Here is a 22,833-nt window from a genome sequence, read left to right as displayed (position 1 = left end):
GCGCATTTATAATGACTGTGACCTCTGCCATTAGTGTGCACAGTACTTCGTGGGTCAGGCGGGTGCATTACTGCAGAAACATTGAATCAAGGATCCTGGCGATACCAATCATCCGCTCCCATGAGCCACCCATGTAGGAGGCATGTGTTGTGTTAAACTCCCAGTTGCATCCCTGCTTACTGAGGTACCTTTGCACCGTTTTGTCTATCCCGAGCTCCTTGGATGCTCCAACAAAGTTCGTGCCGCAATCAGACCTTAACTGTTTTGCAGTGCCTCTTAGTGCAAAGAAGCACCTGAGAGCATTAATGCAGCTGGATGTATCCAAAGATTCAATGACCTCAATGTGTACCACTCTCGAACTCATGCAGCTGAATATGATGGCCCACCAGTTGCTCTCTGCTTGTCCTCCTCTGGTACATCTAGTGATGATAGTCCAGGGACCAAATACATCGAGCCCTACATATGTAAAAAGAGGGCAGGTTTTGAGGCATTCTGGTGGGAGGTCCGCCATACGTTGAACTTCCAGCTTCCCTTGCAGTTTCCGGCAGGTTACACATCTGTGGAGTACTGAATTGATCAGTGTTTTGCCTCCCAAGATCCACAGTCCCGCTGCCCTGATTGCTCCCTCTGTCAGGTGACGGCCCTGATGCCTTACCTGTTCATGGTGATGGTGCGTGAGCAGTAAGGACACGTGGCTGTCTTTGGGCAGGATTACTGGGTTCTTTTCTGCAGCTGAAGGGTGAGAGTGTATTAACTGGCCTCCAATGCAAATGAGATCGTTCTTCAGGATTGGGCTGAGTTTCCTCAAAGGGCTGTCCTTTGGTATTGGTTTATTAGCTTGAAGGGCCAAAAGCTCCTTTGCAAAAGCTGCTCTTTGAGTTGCTTTAAGGATGACGTCCTTTGCCTGGGCCAGTTCGTCTGCAGTGCGAGGTAAGTCACTTTTGTGCCATCCCTCGCATTCACTATTTTGGGATGAGTGTTTATGGGATTTGGCGATGTGCATGAGGAACACAAATCCTCTCACTAAGGAATTCAAAGTGGAGAACCGCTGATACATATTGATTCTTCCAGGTAGGTGACACTGGTTTGTAGTTGTGGCCGTATTTCCGAGTCTCTTTCAGGTTCAAAAAGCTCAAATGACTCGCTCATTTGAGTTTTCTCTGCTGATGGAGCAAGTTTATTACTGTGCTCAGTTTGAGCGAAGACTGACTGTCCCAGTGTCTTCTCAGTTACTTTACTATACTTGTTAAAGCCTTGTTGTGCTTCCTTGATACACATAGAGCTTGTGCAGGGCTCTAAAATTGAATGGCAGCCACTCTCTAGCAAGTTGGTCTTGAGCGTGTTAACTGTCGGTTTGTGTACGTTGCCAAGGCACACCTCTCCTATCACCATCCAGCCCAGATCCAGGCGTTGGGCGAATGGGGCATCATGTGGTCCATTGACCTGCTGCTTGACCTTGTGCACCCTGAGAATGTCTCTTCCGAGTAGCAGGAGTATCTCTGCTTTTGGATTCGGTTCTGGAATGTGCTTGGCAATGTGATGGAGATGCAGCTGGTGTAGCACTGCATTTGGCGTTGGAATCTTGGTGTGGTTATTCAAGATTTCATTGCACTTCAAGAGCGGAGGGAGACATATGTCAACATTACCATCCAGCAACTCGAGCTGGAAGCCTTCTGCCTTCCTGCCGTATGTTTCTACGCTGCCTGAGCAAGTTCTAAGGTAGTATGGGAACTGATTACTCTCTATGCTGAACAACTCGAAGGACTCTGGTCTGACTAGTGAGCGGTTGCTCTGGTCGTTCAGAATTACGTAGGCTTTGATGGCCTTGTCTTTGGCTCCCTTAGGGTATACCTTAGTGAGGCAGATCTTTGAACAAGAACGGCTTGACTGACCTTGACTGCAAACTTCTGTGCAGCTCAAGCTAACAACAGTTGTATCGGGGTGATCTTTTCTCTCCCCGCCATCCTCTTGTAAGGGTGCAGGAGCTTTGTCAGTTTGCAGTGACGGGCCGGGGTGCCCCATCGTGATTAGTGCTGTTGCATTCCGAGCACTTTACGGGGAAAGTATACTCTCTAGCGAGGTGAGGTAGAGGGATAGCATTTAAAACATATTCTTTTCTCCTTGAGAAGGGCCTTTCTCTTGACAAAGGTTTTTTTTTATAAATGTTCTGCATTTTTTGAGGGGATGGGGTTTGTTGTGCAATGGACAATTCTTGCCAGGGTCATTGTTAGTTGTGGAGACTTTGGTCTTGTACACTGAGGCAGGTATATTGATGTTAAAATTGTTCAAAGTGGATTTGATTGGCTTGGTGTGAGCTATACTGCTACCTTGACTCATGAAGCTAGGATTGTTTCACTTCTTCACCTCCTTGCACACAAACCTAGTAAAATACTTAAAGGGAGGGAATCGACCACTGTTCTCTTCCTTGTACTCTGAGCCAACAGACACCCACCTTTCTTGCAGCCCAAACGGAAGTTTGTCCATGATTGGTCCAATTCCTTATGAAGTATCTAGATATGACAGATCAGTTAAATAGCTGTCTTCTTTAGCGCCTTCAATCTCCATGAGTAAATCTCCGAGTTCTCTTAGTTTAGTGTGGTCCTTGGCTGACACTCTAGGAAAATTTTCCAGCCGTCGAAATAGTGCCGTCTCAATAATTTCAGGGGCTGCATAGCATTCCCGAAGTCTTTCCCATGCTTTGTGTAAGGCTAGCTTGGGGTTGTTGACATACACTGAACGTATGCGTCTCACCTGTTCATATGATTCCTTTCCCAGCCATTTTGTCATAAGATCCAACTCTTGGGTTACTGTGAGCTGGACTCAGCCAGTTGCACTGGTGAATGAGGAGTACCATGCATAGTAATTTTCAGGCTTATCGTCAAACTGGTATAGTCCTGAAGTGATGAGATCTCGTCGTGCTAAATACTGTGCCAAGGGTTCAACAGCAAGTGGCATGCTGGCTGGGGGAATACATTGGTGGGCATATGACTGAGTGGGTACGTTCATTATGGGATTTGTTGTTCTGACTTCAGCCTTTGCCTCTTCTCTTGCCAAATCTGGTAAGTTTGGTGTCGAGAAGTATTTATCGTCAGCCCTATCATTCTCATGTTCGTTGCAAGGTTGCAAGCGTGAATTCTCTTCCTCAGATGGATGTGATGCAATTGGGCTTCCCTGTGACTTCTCATGGAATGGGACATCAGCAGGTAAGTATGGAGAGGAAGAACAAATCTTCAGGTCCATTTGAGATTGGACATATTCGCTGGTGCATTCCAATTTGGTTCTTTCTGATATAGATTTTACTGCTTCATCTAGAACATTCATTTCTTCAGTGCTTTCTAACATTTCTGCTTCTGCCATGGCTGCACCGGCTTCTCGGTGGAGCGCCAGCACTTCTAACTCTACTTCTATCCTTACCTTTTCCAACTGGTTTTCGGCTTCTCTGGCAGCCTCTTCTCTCTGGTTTTCCAATTCTCTGACAGTCTTTTCCATTTTCAGTTTTGCTTCTTGTTCAGCGTATGACGCTTGCACCTTGGTGGCTCCTGCTTTGCAAGGGCAGCCTTATTTGCTGATGCCCTACTGCTCTTGGCGCTGGATGGCATCAACTTGACACTTGATCGCACGGCCATCATACCACTTGTTGAAACACCAAATAATGTTGCCTTTTCACTATAATGTTCTTGTGCAGGGTGTAGAAACTCTGAACCAAACACCAAGTTAAACCAAAGTCAATGAGGCCAGGATCGCAGTAAGATTAATTATTTACTGTTCACTCTTCCACATTAACGTATGGTGAAAAGGCGTCACTTCTACGATGTTTCTTAATGCGTAGAAATGGAACTTTTTTCACGTTGATCCTACACACACAAGCCCCCTGCCTTCCCCTTTCTCCAAACCAGTATTTACCCACAAGACGCGGTGAAACTGGGTGTGACGTCATCACATGCCATGATACATCACAGACAATGAATTTACCTTCAACAACTGCAACGTAGTTATCAACCTTAACTTTAACCAGAAAATAGTTACAAACCAAGTACTGAACCAAAAATGTAATAAAGCTAAATAAATGCCTTAAGGGCAACACAGTATTTGAATTGTTTTTTTCAATATGTATTAATTGAGTCCTTATACTCCTTCTTTAAAAAATATAAAACTAAACTGCGTCATGAGCTGAATACACAGCAAAACTAATGAACTACCAGCGTGACAACAGGGGGTTTCCCTTATTTACCTGTTGGAACATGCCATCACATGACCTCACACTGGTGGGAAAATTACACCATGTGACCTTAACACCAGTGGGAAAATTACATCACCCCACCATCACAAGACAATGACATCATGCTCACAAGACACTCAATTACATCATGGTCATAAGACAGTCACAAAATACCCACAGGGTATGTAACAATACCTCTTCCCACTCTGTGAAACACTTCACCCTCAGTACTTCTGTCTCTGCTACATCAGTTCTCAGAATAAGGATTTTCAATCTAGAACATGTGAGATATTCTTTTTTTCAAAAAATGTTGTTTCTTTTCTAGCACTATAAATGTTGCCTTCAATACTTCTCCATTCTCCACACCTGCCTTCATACCAATCCCTCTTACCAATCCTTTCTACCAATCCCTCATTCCAGGCCCTCTTACCAATCCCTCATACCAATCCTTCACACTAATCCCTCATACCAGGCCTTCTTACCAATCTCTTTTACCAATCCCTTTTACCAATCCCTCATACCAGGCCCTCATACCAATCCCTTATACCAGGCCCTTTTACCAATCCCTCATACCAATCCCCCTTACCAATCTCTGCAAATACTATCTAATTCAGCATATTGATCAAGGCATTCATTAGGTACAGTTCATGCAAGGATTTATAGGTATGGATAGAAAGACTTGTGAAAGGAATTTGATGTTATGATTTTGATAAAAACAAAGCATGTTGTGTCAAAGAGATAATGGAAAAGACAAAACACAAAGAGAAGAGTGTAAACAAGGTCAGTAATCCATATTGGATTAATATTCATCTCAGTACTTAGAGTTGGATTTGAGTGGAAGGAACCTATCTCACTATTTTAAAATAATGTAACCGTAGAAGGTGTGATTGTGAAGATAAGTGTACTTTACGACTGGATACAGATGTCTAGACAAATGAATATCATTGTGTGGAGATATGTGGGCATCTAATCCATCTAAGGAGCAAGAACGAGGAACGTACAATCCTGCTGAGTGACAAGCACCAAAAAATCAGCAGAAACCAAATGAAAGATGTTGCCAGTAAAACTGATTTACCAATGTTCTTCAGGGAGGAAAATCTGACTTTATCTCCTGTTGCATGAATCCCCCCACATCAAGATTCCACACTTGATAGTATTTGAAAACTCATGACAATGCAGATGTCAATGCATCCATCCACAGTGACATGATACACTGGGCAAACTGCTTTAATGGACAGTGTGACACTTGGGCACCAGAAAATGTGGTGACATTTTTGGGCTGACCCAGCACACCCTCAGAATTGTTGGTTGTTGGTGCAAAAGATGCATTTCACTGTACGCTTCGATATTTTGATGTACGTATGACAAATAAAACAATCTTTAAGTATTTTGTGGCCAACGCAAACCTCTCAGAAAGAGCCAGCTCATCAGCAGCTGGAATGATGCACAAAGGTCACTTCCTTTTCATGTCTTTCATCACATCGTAAAATAAAAGCTTATTTACTCATAATATACTCTGTTGTAAATGGAATGTTACTATAAAACCCAGTGTTGCCCCCTTACCTGATTTGTGGCATAGATTACACTTGTTAACTGTGTTTCTGAATATCTAACACCAGGTTTTTCAAAAACGACTTCAATTGTACCATTATCAGGTATCTTAACACTCTGAAAAACAGAAAGACAATTAAAATTATTTTATATAATGGTTAAAGTAGTGAAATAGATTGGGTTCAGAAATATGAGCTTGAATACCACAATGGCAACATGGCAAATTTGAATCTGAATAATTTAAAAGATCACTCAGCAATAAAAATTCCTGAAAATATATTAAAAAAACACCTGGTTGACAAATGTCCTTCAGTGAAGAAAATCTTCCCCCGTCCTTCCCCAGGTCAGTCTCTATGTAATTCCAGATTCATCTGTATGGTTAACATCAGTTCAGGAGAGCAGAGATGTCAGCTGTCTGACAAAAAAATCATTACACTGGGTCTGGAAGATGTGGATTATAAAGAAAGATTGAATAGGTTAGCTTTATTCCTTAAAACGTAGAAGATTGAGGGGAGATTTGATAAAGGTATAGTTAGGGTAAATGCAAGTAGGCATTTTTTGCTTGTTTGGGGGACTACAGTCAGAGGTTAAGGGTGAAAGATGAAAAGTTTAAGGGGAACATCTTTACTCAGAGGGTCATGTGTGTGTGGAAAGACCTGCCAGCACATTTCAATGCTCACGTGAAGTTTGGATAGGTACTTGGATGGTAGGGGTATGAAGGGCTATGGTCTCGGTGCAGGTTGATGGGAATAGGCAGTAAATGGTTTTGGCATGGACTAGATGGGCTGAAGGGTGTATTTCTGTGTGGTACTTTTCTATGACTCTGTGACTATTACAATTTCTGCAAAGGTCAACAGAAATGCGATGGCATGTGCACCAAGTGGCTGATCCACTAGTTCCAAGTCGGCATGGTGTGAACGTTTAAGATCATACGTTATTCTCCTTAACATCTCCATTGCAGATGGTCCCACATCCTCTTTGATGTTGGTCCCAACACTGCTTCAGCTATATCAGGAGAAGTGTCATACTTATTAGTATTCCATGTGCTTCTAGATCAAGTATATAGTGTTGGCCTCTACACACAAGTTTCAATTTTTGTTTAGCACATGGCTGCAGAAACACCATCACTCTATCTTTTGCTCCTTTTGACTCCTTCAGCTTTTCCACATTCCTATTTAGGGCACTGATTAAGTTCAGCACTCTGCAGCCAAAGAAGAACATTCCAAAGAGCTAGTCTGGCAGATGCACTCAGCAGTTAACATCTGGGGCTCAAAGCGTCATTTTAAACTGTATTGTTATGTCTGGCACTCCATTAACAGGTTCACCCTTAAGTACTCTGCTGGAAGCAGACTCAAAAAATTCCTACATGAGGGAAACATGGTTTGCTTTCCATAAACCTACATTTGGTCCAACAAAAACTATTGCTACTTCCCAAGTCTCTAGCTGTCACTTCCTTAATAAGTCGTTGATCCATATGTCCTATCTATGTGCCAAATGTCACAAGGCTCATTTGGTAAACCTGAGATTTTTCCTTTAGACCATAAGAGATAGAAGTAGAAGCAGGCAACTTGGCCCATCTCTGCCATTTCATTATGGTTGATCCATTTTCCCTCTCAACCCCATTCTCCTGCCTTATCCCCATAACCTTTCACAATAATCAAGACCTATCATCCTCTGTATTAAATGCACCCATTGACCTAGCCTCTATGGCTGCCTGTGGCAAAGCATTCCACATATTTACCACCCTTTGGCTAAATTTCCTACTCATCTCCATTCTAAATGGATATTCCTCTATTCTGAGTTTGTACCCTCTGTGAAGCATCCTCTCCACATCCTCTCCATCTCGGCTTTCAAACATTCAATAAGAATCCCCCCTCATTCTTCTAAATTCCAGTAAGTACAGTCCTAGAGTCATCAAATGCTCCTCATACAATAACCCCTTCATTCCCAAAATCATTCGTGTGAACCTCCTTTTAACCCTCTCCAATGTCAGCACATCCTTTCTTAGATAAGGGGTACAACACTGTTCGCAATACTTACACATTCTGCACAAGGACCCCTAGGTCCCTTTGCACTTTGGATTTTTGAACTTTCTTCTCCTTTAGAAAATAGTCTACACTTTTATTCCTCCTACCAAAGTGCATGATCGTACACTTCCCAACACTATATTCCATCTGCCACTTCTTTGTGACTCTACTTTTTAAATGTGTACTCCAACTACACATACTGCTTCATTTGTTTTGCAAAGACGACATTGTTATGAATGCACCACAGCTCTGAGGGGCCGAAGGGGCGGGGGGGGGAGCCCCCTCCTTTGTGAGAATCGCAAGATCACTATTGAGTCCGTTCAGGAGACCCAGGAAATGGGAGAGAGAGACGTGCCGAATACCTCGTTCCACCGCGATGCAAAATAATGCGACATTGACCATTGTCTCCTGGAGACCACGTTTGTGGATTGGGGACTATGCTACGTGCAAGCCGTCGGGCAAAGTGGGCTGGTTGAGAGAGAGATTGTGTCATCCCAACCTGATTGACATCTGAGACCCCGTGAGGAAGTATAAAAGAAGGTCTAGGGGAACACCCCCTTCAGATGCACCAGAAGAAACGCTAATGATCCCGTAGTAGCAGGAAGCCATTTGAAGGAAGTCACATGCGTTCGATTCTGTTGCTGGAATCAGTGACTGGAACCACGGAAACCAGCCCGCTCCCCTGACTCAACGGATTCGCTTCATAAAGACCCGGGCAAGTTTCTTTTCTCACCAATCTCTCTCTCTCTCTCTCTCTCTCTCCAACAAGTGAAAACCAGCGCCCCCCCCCCCCCAAAAGGCTGAGGCCTGCAGGAACTAAGTGACTTTTATATTTCCATCGGACAATATATTATCCCCTGGCCTAGACAAATGATCGAGCTGTTTCTTATTGATGGTTATTATTAGACCCGCGCTTTTAGATTGAGTAGTGACGACGTATATTGTCTGAATGTTTGTATTAATCTTATTTTTGTGCCCCTTCATAAATAAAGACTTTTAAAAATAGTACCATCAAACTTCAACGGACCTCTCTATCTTTGCTGGTAAGTGATCCAGTTACGGGATTTCGTAACAACATCAACTAGATTCTTCCTTTCCAGTTCCATGGAGATGCCCTAACTCTGGCACTGAGAAGGTAATGCACCTTTGGGATGTATGCATTCTCACAGATGCAAGGAACTGTATGGGTTTTGCTACCTTCTGGATCCCCAGACCTGCCATTGCTTTTGACTGAGCAATTATACAGCATTAAGTGACTCCTGGAATAAAGTTTTCTTCCTCACTGGTACTGCCTCCTAGAAAAAAAACATACTGGGACAATTTACCAGACTTTTGTCTGAGCTTCCACAGTGGATCATCAGACATTTCTTCAAATCACTGATAAGAATGAAGCTATCAGCATGAGACTGTTGTCCATGCCTTTGCTAACTCTTGGCAAGGGAGAGCAAGACATCCTCATCCTAATATTTGCATACATGACTTCATCCAAAACTTCGGGCACCTATCCGCTAACTTTCATAATGTCCCATTAAACTCATTAAACTCATTGATTTCTTATTGCACAAACTGAAACTTTAGCATCTTCACAACAACATTGACATTTTAATACAGGTGGCCCCCATTTTTCGAATGTTCGCTTTACGACACCTCGCTGTTACGAAAGACCTACATTAGTTACCTGTTTTCACTGTTACAAAAAAGGCAGCACGCGAAAAAGGCAGCGGCGCCCCGAGCAAACAAGCTCCTCCCCCGGAACTGCATTCTAGCCGCCAATGCTTAAACACGTGCCTGTGAGCATCTGTGCATTATGTCGATTTATTTTGTGCATCTGTTGGCAAGATGAGTTCTAAGGTATAGGAAAAGAGCTCGCATGGGTATAACACTTAGCGTAAAACTAGAAAGCGTTTCGATCATCGTGAGCGAAGTAAGGACATTGTCCGCGTGTTTTACTTGCCTGCGTCCACCGTTCACACTATTTATACGCAGGGAGAAAGAACCTTGAAAGCTGCCGGTGTTACTGTTGGTTCTGCTCGTAGCAAAGTCGTCTCTCTTAGTCGGCATCCAATAATGGATAAAATGGGAAGTCCATTGCTTTAGTGGATTGATGGGTGTACAAAGTGTGGTGTTCCGTTAAGTTATACTTAAGGAGAAATCATTCAGTCTTTTTTAATAGGCTGAAACAGAAAGCACTGGATGATGGTGATGAAAGTGTTGCGATAGTGGAATTTAAAGGTAGTCATGGGTGGTTTGATCGGTTTCTGAGGTGAGGGCAGCTTCATAGTTTAACATTACTGGAGAGACTGCTTCGGCTGGTACTGAAGCTGCCGAAAAGTTCCCAGCAGAACTGAAGAAAATAATTACAGAAGGTGGTTATTCATATAAGCAAGTGTTTAACTGTGACAAAACTGCAATTTATTGGAAAAAAATTGCCGACTAAGACATTTATTTCGATAGAAGAAACTGACAGTGAAGAGTTGATGCAATTGCAAGAGGAAAGGATAACAATCGAAACTGAACGCAGTGGCGAACGGCCAAAAGTGCAGTCGTCCAAGAACTGAACATGAAGCAATTGCAAGAGATTTTCACAGTGATTGACAACACTGCAATGAGTGCAGAAAAGTAAGGCATTAATTTTGAAAGGGTACATAGGTTTAGGGCATATTTGCACACTGGTTGAGTGCTTACAAATGTTACATACCCCATAACTGGGTTTACAGACCAGCAGAAATAGAAGAATCCGTTGGAGTCTGGTGGTACCGAAAACTAAAGGTGTTCATTTGTAAACTACACAATACAGTATCAAAAATGCAAATATACATATAAAACGGGTTAGCACTAATAAACATAGAAGTGTGGGAATAATAACCACCAATAATAAACAAGCTCTATCAATGTCTAGGGCTAAATTAATTGTCCTAAGAGAATATAGAGTTCAGTTCAGTTCATGTGTGCTGAGGTAGTTGTGGTTGTTGTATTGTAAGTTGTTGGAGAGAGAGAGAGAGAGAGAGAGAGAGAGAGCGAGCAAGAGATTGAGCAGCTGCAGCCAGCAAACCTTCTGTTGCTTTCTGATTCCATTGTACCGTTGTGGTCATTTGGTTATGACCCCTCCATCCTCAGCCAGGCCATTCTTCTGTGGTGGACTCATCACTCTGGCATGAGTGGACACACACTCAAGTTCCCACTGGCCCTGCCATCACACTGTGAACTTTGTTGACCGATCTCCTGATCCGGTCCTCGAAGCCCCCACCTTCCTGTGGGTGCACAACACTCAGTCAGTGTCCACTGGTGTGTCTGAGAGGTGTCTCCCCACATCTGTCTTTTATCCCCACTGACGGGGTATCAGCCATCCATCAACTCAAAATGCCCATGTCCATCAAATCAGGCCACTCCTGCTGTCTCCTTAGGAATGTTAACGATCAAAGTAACGTCCTTGCAGCAAAAGGTAAACAATCCAGGATGAAGCCACAATACATAAATAAAATGTGTGTCTCTCTCTCTTATCTGTAGCAGATGTTCCTGCCTCTGTGCTTCATCTCTCTCTCTCATTAGCAGCATAGCAATGGTAATAGTTCTCGGGGGGGGGGGAATGGTTAACACTGCACCCCATTTCCATCAGGTCTGTTCAGCACTCATAACACAAAGAACTGTATGATATAAAAATGCGCTAAGCAGTCAAGCATACTGTCATTTTTCAAGCCTTTCACATCAGCCACAGTGGCAAGGATCCCGACTTTCAACATCGAGGCAGGCAGACATAGAAAATGTTAGTGACCTGCCTGCCCTGATGGAAACAGACGACGATGAGATGACACCCCAGTCTCCTCTACCTCCCACCACTCCAACCTCCGACGACTCAGCCTAACACACCATCATCAGTGTGCTTGCTGTCCTCCCGAATTTCAGTAAGTGAAACTACACTGTACAAGCATTATTTCGACTTCATATAGGTTGTGCATTTTTATGTGTTATTTGGTATGATTTGGCAGCTTCATAGCTTAAAGGTTACTGGAGAAAGTGCTTCCGCAGAGACTGCTTCCGGTGAGACTGTTTTCGCTATGCTAGACAGTGCTGCAATGATTGCAGAAACATATTTATACTTTATATAGGCTGTGCATTTATCATATCATTCCTGCTTTTACTATATGTTAGACACTGGACCTCAGCTTGGACTCGGAACCTGGATCTTGATGTGGACTCAGAACCTGGACCACGAGCTTGAACTTGGACTGGACTTGAACCACGAAAAGACAGAATACCCAACTCGGAGTAACAGCATATGGCCTGACCTACTCAGCTGAAAAGACTTGGACAACAAGGACACAGAATATGCAACTTAGAGTAGCAGCAAATGGTCAGACCTACTCAGTTGGAAAGGACTTGGACAACAAGGAGACAAAATCACACAATGACAGTCCATACGTATCTGTGCTCGAGGTGGCAGCAAACGGCCAGCAAGTCTCAGCCAGCCACGAAAATGACAGAATTCGTACCTTACTCAGAGCAGTGGCAAAACAGCCGGCAACTCAGCTGGACAAGAAAACGATTGAATTTGCTAAGCAGCCACAGGCACCAAAGCAACTAGAGTCCACAATTCACGGCAGTTCTGGGATGAGCATAGCCGCAGTCCATGGACTGGACTGTGACAGGGAAGTGGGTGGTAGAATCTGGGGGAGGGAAGAGTTGATAGAAATTTGTGGAGTGAGGATTTCAAGAAAAAAATAGTGGGGAAATAGATTGCTCTGGGAGTGGGGAACTGGATTGCTCTGGGAGTTGGGAAATGGATTGCTGTGGGATTAGGGAAATGGATTGCTGTGGGATTGGGGAAATGGATTGCTCTGGGAGTTGGGAAATGGATTGCTCTGGGAGTTGGGGAAATGGATTGCTCTGGGAGTTGGGGAAATGGATTGCTCTGGGAGTTGGGAAATGGATTGCTCTGGGAGTTGGGGAAATGGATTGCTCTGGGAGTTGGGGAAATGGATTGCTCTGGGAGTTGGGAAATGGATTGCTGTGGGATTGGGGAAATGGATTGCTGTGGGATTGGGGAAATGGATTGCTCTGGGAGTTGGGAAATGGATTGCTCTGGGAGTTGGGGAAATGGATTGCTCTGGGAGTTGGGGAAATGGATTGCTCTGGGAGTTGGGAAATGGATTGCTCTGGGAGTTGGGGAAATGGATTGCTCTGGGAGTTGGGGAAATGGATTGCTCTGGGAGTTGGGAAATGGATTGCTGTGGGATTGGGGAAATGGATTGCTCTGGGATTGGGGAAATGGATTGCTGTGGGAGTTGGGAAATGGATTGCTCTGGGAGTTGGGAAGGATTGCTCTGGGAGTTGGGGAAATGGATTGCTCTGGGAGTTGGGGAAATGGATTGCTCTGGGAGTTGGGAAATGGATTGCTCTGGGAGTTGGGGAAATGGATTGCTGTGGGATTGGGGAAATGGATTGCTGTGGGAGTTGGGAAATGGATTGCTCTGGGAGTTCGGGAAATGGATTGCTCTGGGAAGTGACAGAAATATGCTGGGTTGAAATCATCCTCTTCATCACAGTACGAGAGAAATGGGAATGCAAGCTGAATAGTGAAGGAATGGAAACAATGAATGTATTTTGGCTGTCAGTTTACAAAATGTTACAGGTGACAGAACAGTTCCCCTAGATTCAAGAGTGGTAAATGTAAGAGTTAGTATGAATTCAGGGACATGTTTCAGTAAGGGTGCAAGGAAAATATGGCAAAATTAAGGAACCTTGATGAGAGGCATTGATCATGTGGATAGTCAGAGGCTTTTTCCCAGGGCTGAAATGGTTGCCACAACAGGGCACAGGTTTAAGGTGCTCGGGTGTAGGTACAGCGGAGATGTCAGGGGTAAGTTTTTTACTCAGAGAGTGATGAGTGCGTGGAATGGGCTGCCAGCAACGGTGGTGGAGGCAGATATGATAGGGTCTTTTAAGAGATTCCTGGATAGGTACATGGAGCTTAGAAAAATAGAGGGCTATGGGTAAGCCTATTAATCTCTAAGGTAGGGAAATATTTGGCACAACTTTGTGGGCCGAAGGGCCTTTATTGTGCTGTAGGTTTTCTATGTTTCTATGTTACCTTAGATGCAAAAGATTTTTAGAAGTTGGACCAATAAAGAAAATGAAACCTAGGACAGGTACAGGCAACTACCATCAAGCAAATCCCTTGAGGAATATAGAAGGTGGAAGAGAGCTCTTGAGAAGGAAATTAGGAGGATAAAACACAACACCAGATATCCTGACCAGGATTTTATTGGTGGACTGGAGAAGAGCAGGTGGGTTATGGGTGGATCGATTAGAGGGCTGATTGGCAGATGAGTGAGAGGAGAGCGGGAGAACCTGGGAGGTGATTTATGAAAAAGGCAGAATATAAAGTGTTGCTCCTCTGGTTTGCATATAGCCTCATCTTGGACGTGGAAGAGGCTGAAGACAGACATCCGGTGTGGAATAAAAAAGACAATTAAACTGGCTGGAAACAGAGAGCTCTGGGCAGCCATTGTGGACAGAGCACAGGTGCTTGGTAAAACAGTCATCCAATTTGACCTCACCAATGTGGAGGAGATAACATCAGGATTACTGGATGCAATAAGCAAGGTCCGGAGATTTGCATGTGAAAGGCTGCCTCACCTGGAAGGGCGGTCTGGAGCTCTGGATGCTGGAGAGGGAGGAGGTATAGGGACAGGTGTTACAACACATGATATGTGTTGAGGAAAGGGCCTGAAGAGGGATAAATGGACCAGGAAGTCATGGAGAGGATGGTCCCTATGGAAAAGCAGAAAGGACTGCGGAGGAGAAGATGTGCCTAATGGTGGAATCACACTGTAGCTGCGTTCCTGCACTTCGGCAAGTACATTCTGGCCATCACCCTTGGCAGCATGTCCCAGGCACCCACCACTACCTCTGTCAGAAGCCTGTCCCATACATTTCCCTAGAACTTACCCCACATTTGTTCTTTAATTTGTTAAAAGGTAATTACAGATGTATAGTACTGTACAAAAGTCTTAGGCACATACACTAGCTACTGTGCCGAAGACTCTTCCCCAGTACTGTATTCGTCAATGTGGAGCAGATAGCGAGTTTGTAAATCTGGTTGGTGCAAACGATGTTGGGAATGGTGAGAGTGGACCATAAGACTATAAGACAGTGCCACCAGATGGGCATGGGACAGATGGCAGAGAAGGAACACTAGGGTCAGGGGGTAGCACGGGTGCAGATACCAGGCCAGGTCATTTAATTCCAAACAATTGGTTTATTGATCATTATGGACTATCTCACTAGTGCTTCCTGTTTCTCCTCTCTCCCTTCCCTCTTTCCCAACTATGATTCCCCTCTCCCTGCCCCCTTCCTACCTTCAGAATCAGGTTTATCATCACTCACATACACAGTGATTAATACATGGGATGTCATGCCAGAGGGTGTTGGAATCACTCTGTTTCATGTAGGCATGGCATATGGACCTACTGCAGGCAAATGAGATTTTTGTGGATAAGGCAAAAGGCTGGTCTGCTTAAAGGGCCCATTCTATGCTGTACAACTCTGTGTCTCTGTCACTCGAGATGTGAAGAGAGTGTCTCCCCCATCATGCCAGGGTCATTGTCAGGTTATAGGGCTGGCTTTATTTTCTTTGAGCAGGGACACTTAGGATGGAACCTGATGGAGGGATAGAGAATTATAAGTGACAGAAATTGGTGTAGGTATATTGTAGGAAAGAATGGCGGAAGTGTTAAGACAAGAAGGCAAAGGTCTAAAGGTGGGGAATAAACTGTTCAGAGAGGATTGGAGGGAGCATTTTTCCCATTCAGAAGGTGGCTACAATCTGGAAATTATGAAGGCAGAGGCTCTCTCAATACAACTGGATAAGCATGTGAATAACCAAGGTTACAGGCCAAATTCCAGTAACTAGAACATAATATGACAAATGACCTCTCCCCATGCTGGATGTCTCTATGACTCCATAATTATTCCAGTAAGGATAATACATCTGGGTAGAGGTATGTTAAATTAATGTTCTGTCAGTTAATACTGTAGAGGAAGTGGATAATGAAAAAAATCAACTCTTTGGAATTCACTGAGATATAAGGATTGTGTATCTGAAATTGAATAACTGCTTTTCTCAACCAATGAGACAATTGCTTCCAATTCTTCTTGTTTCATTTTAGTTCCTCAACATTCAGTATGAAGAAGTGAAATCTTACTTTGACAAGGAGGTAGGTGCAGACTCCATGGTATCTGTACTGTCTGGAATCAAACGTGGTTACAAATGAACCTCCTTCAATAGAACACCGTCCTGGACACGGCAGATCAATACAGTTCCATTTTCCCATACTGCATTTGCTGGACAGATAATAGTAAAGGCAGTTTCGTTATTCACTTTGTAGTGATATTTTTGGCAGTGATTAATTCTACAGTATTGCTCTCTATTTTAGCCTGACTCCCAGTGTAGATTGGCTGATAGAGGATTTACACTCCAAGTATCTTCTGAAATACTAATTACTGAGGTCAAATCAACTACACAATACAATCTACACAAAACAATCAACAGCCTGCTGTGTCTAGTTCAAAGAGAAGCATCTCTGGTTGCATCTTCTTTAAATAAGTTTACAGTGTTGGAAAACAAAAGGGTGAAATAGCTGGTCCAGAATTTTCAGCCAGTGGTCCAGCTGCCTGTGCTTTTTGTTCATGTTCAAATAATCATGGGCTGGTACGGTGGCTCAGCTAGAAGACTTATTCCCTTCACTCCAGAGAACCGGTGCTGTCTGTGTAGAGTTTGCATCTGTACTCAGTCACTGTGTGGATGCTCCATTTTCACAAAGTTCACATCATACAGCATGTCAAATTTCATGCCTATAATAAATCTGATTCTGACTCCTCCCAAATCCTAAACATGTGTTGCCTGGTAGGTTTCTTAGCACTGTAGACCTAGTATGAGGTCAGTGAAGAATCAAGGGGAAATTGCTTTTGGAATTGGTTTATTACTGTCATATGTGCCGAGGTACAGTTAAAAAGCTAGTCTTACGCTGTTAGTAGATCAAATCATTACACAGTGCATCAAGGTGGTAGAGGGAGTTAATGGTGGATGGGAAGAGAATGAAATGGGTTATGAGCAATGAGTGTAAAAATGGGTGCCTGATTGTTAACTTATTATTATATTTATCCTGAGCCAATAACAACTTTTACAGTTAAATTCTTGCAAGCTGGTTGTCATTGAAGCATGTTGTCTCTTGTGAATCAGTAAACAAGACACTCGAGGATAGGTCAGATGAATGTGTGTCAAGAAAGAAAGAGTACGATTAAGATTTTAGATCATTGGGAACATTTGCGTGCAGAGCGTTCAATCTATATGAAAAAGCTAGAGCAGTAGACAGAGCAGATATGAGTTGACAAAGATATGAGAGGATGCATGATGAAATTCCATAAATTATCATGTAATAGAAACATAGAAAATTTACAGCACAACTCAGGCCTTCAGCCCACAAACCTGTGCCGAACATGTCCTTACCTTAGAACTACCTAGGGTTACCCATAGCCCTCTCTTTTTCTAAGGTCCATATATCCATCCAGGAGCCTCTTAAAAGATCCTACCATTTCCGCCTCCACCACCAAAGCACTCACTACTCTGCATAAAAAAGCTTACCCAGACATCTCCTCTGTACCTACTTCCAAGCAACTTAAAACTGTGCCCTCTCATGCTAGCCATTTCAGCCCTGGGAAAAAGCCACTGACTATCCACTATCCACATGATCAATGCCTCTCATTATCTTGTACACCTCTATCAGGTCACCTCTCATCCTCTGTCACTCCAAGGAGAAAAGACCGAGTTCACTCAACCTATTCTCATAAGGCATGCTCCCCAATCCGGACAACAACCTTGTAATTCTCTGCACCCTTTTGATGGTTTCCACATCCTTCCTGTAGTGAGGCAACCAGAATTGAGCATAGTACTCCAAGCGGGGTCTGACCAGGGTCCTATATAGCTGCAACATTACCTCTCCGCTCTGAAACTCAATCCCACGGTTGATGAAGGCCAATGCACCGTACGCCTTCTTAACCACAGAGTCAACTTGCGTAACAGCTTTGAGTGTCCTATGAACTCAGACCCCAAGATCCCTTTGATTTTCCACACTGCCAAGAATCTTGCCATTAATACTATATTCTGCCATCATATTTGACCTACCAAAATGAACCACCTCACACTTGTCTGGGTTGAACTCCACCTGCCACTTCTCAGCCCAGTTTTGCATGTTATCGATGTCCCATTCTAACCTCTGACAGCCTCCATACTATCCATAATTCCCCAACCTTTGTGTCATCAGCAAATTTACTAACCCATCCCTCCACTTCCTCATCCAGGTCATTTATAAAAATCACAGAGTAGGGGTCCCAGAACAGATCCCTGAGGCACACCACTGGTCACCGGCCTCCATGCAGAATATGACCCATCTACAACCGCTCTTTGCCTTCTGTGGGCAAGTCAGTTCTGGATCCACAAAGCAATGTCCCCTTGGATCCCATGCCTCCTTACTTTCTCAATAAGCCTTGCAAGGGTTACCTTATCAAATGCCTTGCTGAAATCCATATACTCTACATCTACCTTCATCAATGTGTTTAGTCACATCCTCAGAAAATTCAATCGGGCTCGTAATGGACAATCTGCCTTTGACAAAGTCATGCTGAATATTCCTAATCATATAATACCTCTCCAAATGTTAATAAATCCTGCCTCTCAGGATCTTCTCCATCAATTTACCAACCATTGAAGTAAGACACACTGGTCTATAATATCCTACTATCCCTACTCCCTTTCTTGAGTACGGGAACAACAGCCGCAACCTTCCAATCTTCCGGAACCTCTCCTGTCCTCATTGATGATGCAAAGATCATTGCCAGAGGCTCAGCCTACTCCTTCCTCGCTTCCCACAGTAGCCTAGGGTACATCCTGTCCAGTCCTGGTGGCTTATCCAACTTGATGCTTTCCAAAAGCTCCAGCACATTCTCTTCCTTAAAATCTACATGCTTGAGATTTTCAGTCCGCTGCGTCACCCCTATAATCGCCAAGATCCTTTTCCGCAGTGAGTACTGAAACAAAGTATTCATTAAGTACCTCTGCCATCTCCTCTGGTTCCATACACACTTTTCAACTGTCACACTTGATTGGTCCTATTCTCGCAAGTCTTATCCTCTTACTCTTCACATACTTGTAGAATGCCTTGGGGTTTTCCTTCATCCTGTCCACCAAGAGCTTTTCATGGCCTCTTCTGGCTCTCCTAATTTCATTCTTAAGCTCCTTCCTGCTAGCCTTATAATCTTCTAAATCTCTATCATTACCTAAGATTCTGATCCTTACGTAAGCTCTTCTTTTCTTGACTTGACTTACAACAGCCTTTGTACACTACAGTTCCTGTACCCTACCATTTCCCTTTCCCTTTCCCTGTCTCATTGGAAAGTATCTGCACAGAACCCCACGCAGATATTCCCTGAACATTTGCCACATTTCTTCCATACGTTTCCCTGAGAACGTCTCTTTCTAATTTATGCTTTCAAGTTCCGGCCTGATAGCCACATATTTCCCTTACTCCAATTAAATGTTTCCCTATCCCTCTCCAATGCTATGGTAAAGGAGATAGAGCTGTGATCACTATCTCCAAAATGCTCTCACACTGAGCGACCTGACACCTAACCAGGTTCATTTCCCGATACCAGATCAAGTACAGCCTCTCCTCTTGTAGGCTTATCTACATATTGTATCAGAAAACCTTCCTGAACACACCTAAGAAACTCCGTCATTAGTTCACATCTGGAATTTCCAGTTGGCAGACGATTTCCCTCCACGCCACTCTGACATGTTGGGAAATCATGTACGGCAGGTTACAGTAGTGGTTTGCCTTTGCCTTCAGCCGGGTGAGTTTGAAGAGATCACAGCCCCTTGCAGTGGATGACCAGGACGTCTAAGTGCCTTGTCATGCTCTTAGCACTCCACAATACCTGCTGGCTTGCCTTCTTAACCGTTGGACCATTAATCGATCTCCTCCACTCAATCCACCAGGGCCAGACCACACGCTGGGACAGGCAGAGCCCCTACCTCACCAAGGGTCGAAGACTCGTCAGCTACCCTCACCTGGTTTGGCCAGTCTGCCGAGATGGTTTACCGGGGAGTGGTCGCTGCGTGTGTTACAGCTACTTGGAGCTGCAGGTGAGAGCTGAGTGCCAGGTGGGGACCAAAGATGGACGAGCTGCCCTGAAAAAGGGCACGGCAGGACCCCCCCCCCCATCAGAGGTGCTACGCTCACTAGACACCCCATAAACCTATCTAAGAAACTCCACCCCATCTAGACCCCTCACTCTAGAGAGATGCCAGTCAGTGTTTGGGAAATTAAAATCTCCCACCACAACAACCCTGTTATTATTACTCCTTTCCAGAATCTGTCTCCCTATCTGCTCACTGTCCCTGTTACTATTGGGTGGTCTATAAAAACACCCAGTAGAATTTATTGACCCCTTTCTATTCCTAAGTTCCACCCACAGAGACCCTGTAGACAACCCCTCCATGGCTTCCTCCTTTTCTGCAGCTGTTACACTATCTCTGATCAAAAGTGCTGTGCCTCCACCTCTATTGCCTCCTTCCCTGTCCTTTCTGAAACATCTAAAGCCTGGCAGTTGAAGTAACCATTCCTGCCCCTGTACCATCCAAGTCTCTGTAATGGCCACAACATCATAGCTCCAAGTGCTGATCCACGCTCTAAGCTCATCTGCTTTATTCATAATACTCCTTGCATTAAAATAGACTCATCTCAAACCATCGGTCTTCTTCCCTTCTCTATCACCTGCCTATCCTCCTTTTCGCACTGTCTCCAAGCTTTCTCTAATTGTGAGCCAACCTCCCTTTCTTCCGTCACTTCAGTTCGGTTCCCAGCCCCCAGCAATTCTCGTTTAAACTCTCTCCAATGGCACTTGCAAACCTTCCCACCAGATATTGGTCCCCTGGGATTCAAGTGCAACCCATCCTTTTTGTACAGGTCACTCCTGTCCCAGAGGAGGTCCCAATGATCCAGAAATCTGAATCCCTGCCCCCTGCTCCAATCCCTCAGCCACACATTTATCCTCCACCTTATTCTATTCCTATACTCATTGTCACATGGCACAGGCAGTAATTCCGAGATTACTATCTTTGAGGTCCTGCTTCCTTCCTTCCCAACTCCCTGTAGTCTGCTTTCAGGACCTCCTCCCTTTTCCTACCTATGTCGTTGGTACCAATATGTACCATGACCTCTGGCTGTTCTCCTTCCCACTTTAAGACATCGTGGACACGATCAGAAACATCCCAGGCCCTGGCACCTGGGAGGAAAACTACCATCCGCGCTTCTTTCTTGCGTCCACAGAATCGCCTGTCTGACCCCCTGACTATAGAGTCCCCTATCGCTGCTGTCTTCCTCTTCCTTTCCCTACCCTTCTGAGCCACAGGGCCAGACTCTGCCAGAAGCGCAAGAACTGTTGCTTCCCCCAAGTAGGCCAATTTCCACCACCCCCCGCCCCCAACAGTACTCAAACAGGATTACATTGTTAAGGGGGACAGCCACTGGGGTACTCTCTAGCAACTGCTTCTTGCCCTTCCCTCTCCTCACTGTTATCTGTCTCCTCAGACTCCAGAGTGACTACCTGCCTATAGCTCCTCTCTATCATCTCCTCACTCTCCCTGACCAGAAGAAGGTCATCAAGCTGCATCTCCAGTTCTCTAATGCTAAGGAGCTGCAGCTCGACACACCTAGCACAGATGTGGCCATCTGGGAGGCAGGGGATCTCCGGGACCTTCCACATCTGACACCAAGCACAGTGAACCGGCCTCACACACATTGGGAGTATGATAAAATTACAAACACTAAGACGTGATTGAAAGGAGGGTAGGACTGAACATTCCAAGGTACAAAACATACAGGTTTGAGGGAGATAGCAGGTAAAAGAGGAGGAGTCACTTCATTACTGATTGGGGATACCTTCATTGCAATAGAGTAGAAGGATCTTAGAAGGCACTTCAAATGAACCCATATAGGTAGAGCTTCAAAATAAGAAATAAGGTGATTACATTTCTGGGGTTATATTACCTCTCAAGCACCAGCAGGAAATAGAGGAGCAGACATAAATCAGAGAGAAAAAAAGAATAACTGGTAAATAAGTAAAAGGTAAATATTTTATTGCATTTCTTAAAAAGATTCTGAGTAACATCTTCAAAGGTTTTGTAAAAGACTTTGTAAAAAAACACTGAACTGATTCCACAACCTTTAGAGACTCAGTGTTCACTTTATTTATTTATTTATTTATTTATTGATTGATTGATTGATTGATTGTTATGTCAAAGGTAATGTCGCAGTAGTTATTGGGGGATTTCAACATGCAGATGAACTGGGAGAATCAGGTTGGTGCTGGACCCCAGGATAGGGAGTTTGTAGAGTGCCTACGGGATGCATTCTTAGAACAGCTTGTATGAGAGCTGACCAGGGACAAGGCTATTCTGGATTTACTGTTGTGTAATGAACAGGATTTGATAAGCAATCTTGAAGTAAAGGAGCCATTAGGAGGCAGTGACCATAATATGATAAGTTTTTATCTGCAATTTGAGAAGGATAAGGGCAGATGGGAGGTGTCAGTGTTGCAGTTGAACAAAGGAGACTATGGAGCCATGAGGGAGGAGCTGGTCAAAGTTAACTGGACGGATATCCTAGCAGAAAAGAACAGCAATGGCAGGTATTCTTGGGAATAATACACAAGGTGCAAAATTAGTTCATCCCCCGGAGAAGGAAGGATTCAAAGGGGGGAAAGGGGCCACAGTGGTTGATAAAGGAAGTCAGAGATTGCATAGCATTAAAAAAAAAGTATGACAGAGTTAAGGTGAGTGGGAAGACAAAATGATTGGGAAATTTTTAAGGAACAACAGAACTTAACTGAAAAGGCAACACGGGGAGAAGAAATGAGGTACGAATGCAAGCTAGCCAGGAATACAAAGGAGGATAGTGATGCACCATCAATAACTCTGAG

The 22,833-nt window shown here is 44.1% G+C and overlaps 1 protein-coding gene across 1 annotated transcript in view; it reads right to left on the bottom strand.

Moving 5' to 3' along the window:
• LOC132397524 (mucin-6-like) overlaps positions 1-22,833 on the bottom strand; it is a 262,599-nt gene that overhangs the window by 205,369 nt on the left and 34,397 nt on the right. The window contains exons 5-6 of the mRNA XM_059976355.1: positions 16,002-16,140; positions 5,783-5,887 (exon numbers count right to left, since the gene is read on the bottom strand). Coding sequence (XP_059832338.1) covers positions 5,783-5,887; positions 16,002-16,140 — 244 coding nt within the window. The remainder of the gene's footprint in view (positions 1-5,782; positions 5,888-16,001; positions 16,141-22,833) is intronic.

Source organism: Hypanus sabinus, chromosome 7 (genome assembly GCF_030144855.1).
Source record: "Hypanus sabinus isolate sHypSab1 chromosome 7, sHypSab1.hap1, whole genome shotgun sequence".
In the NCBI taxonomy this organism is placed as follows: domain Eukaryota; kingdom Metazoa; phylum Chordata; class Chondrichthyes; order Myliobatiformes; family Dasyatidae; genus Hypanus; species Hypanus sabinus.
This window is presented reverse-complemented; position numbering and strand designations above follow the sequence as displayed.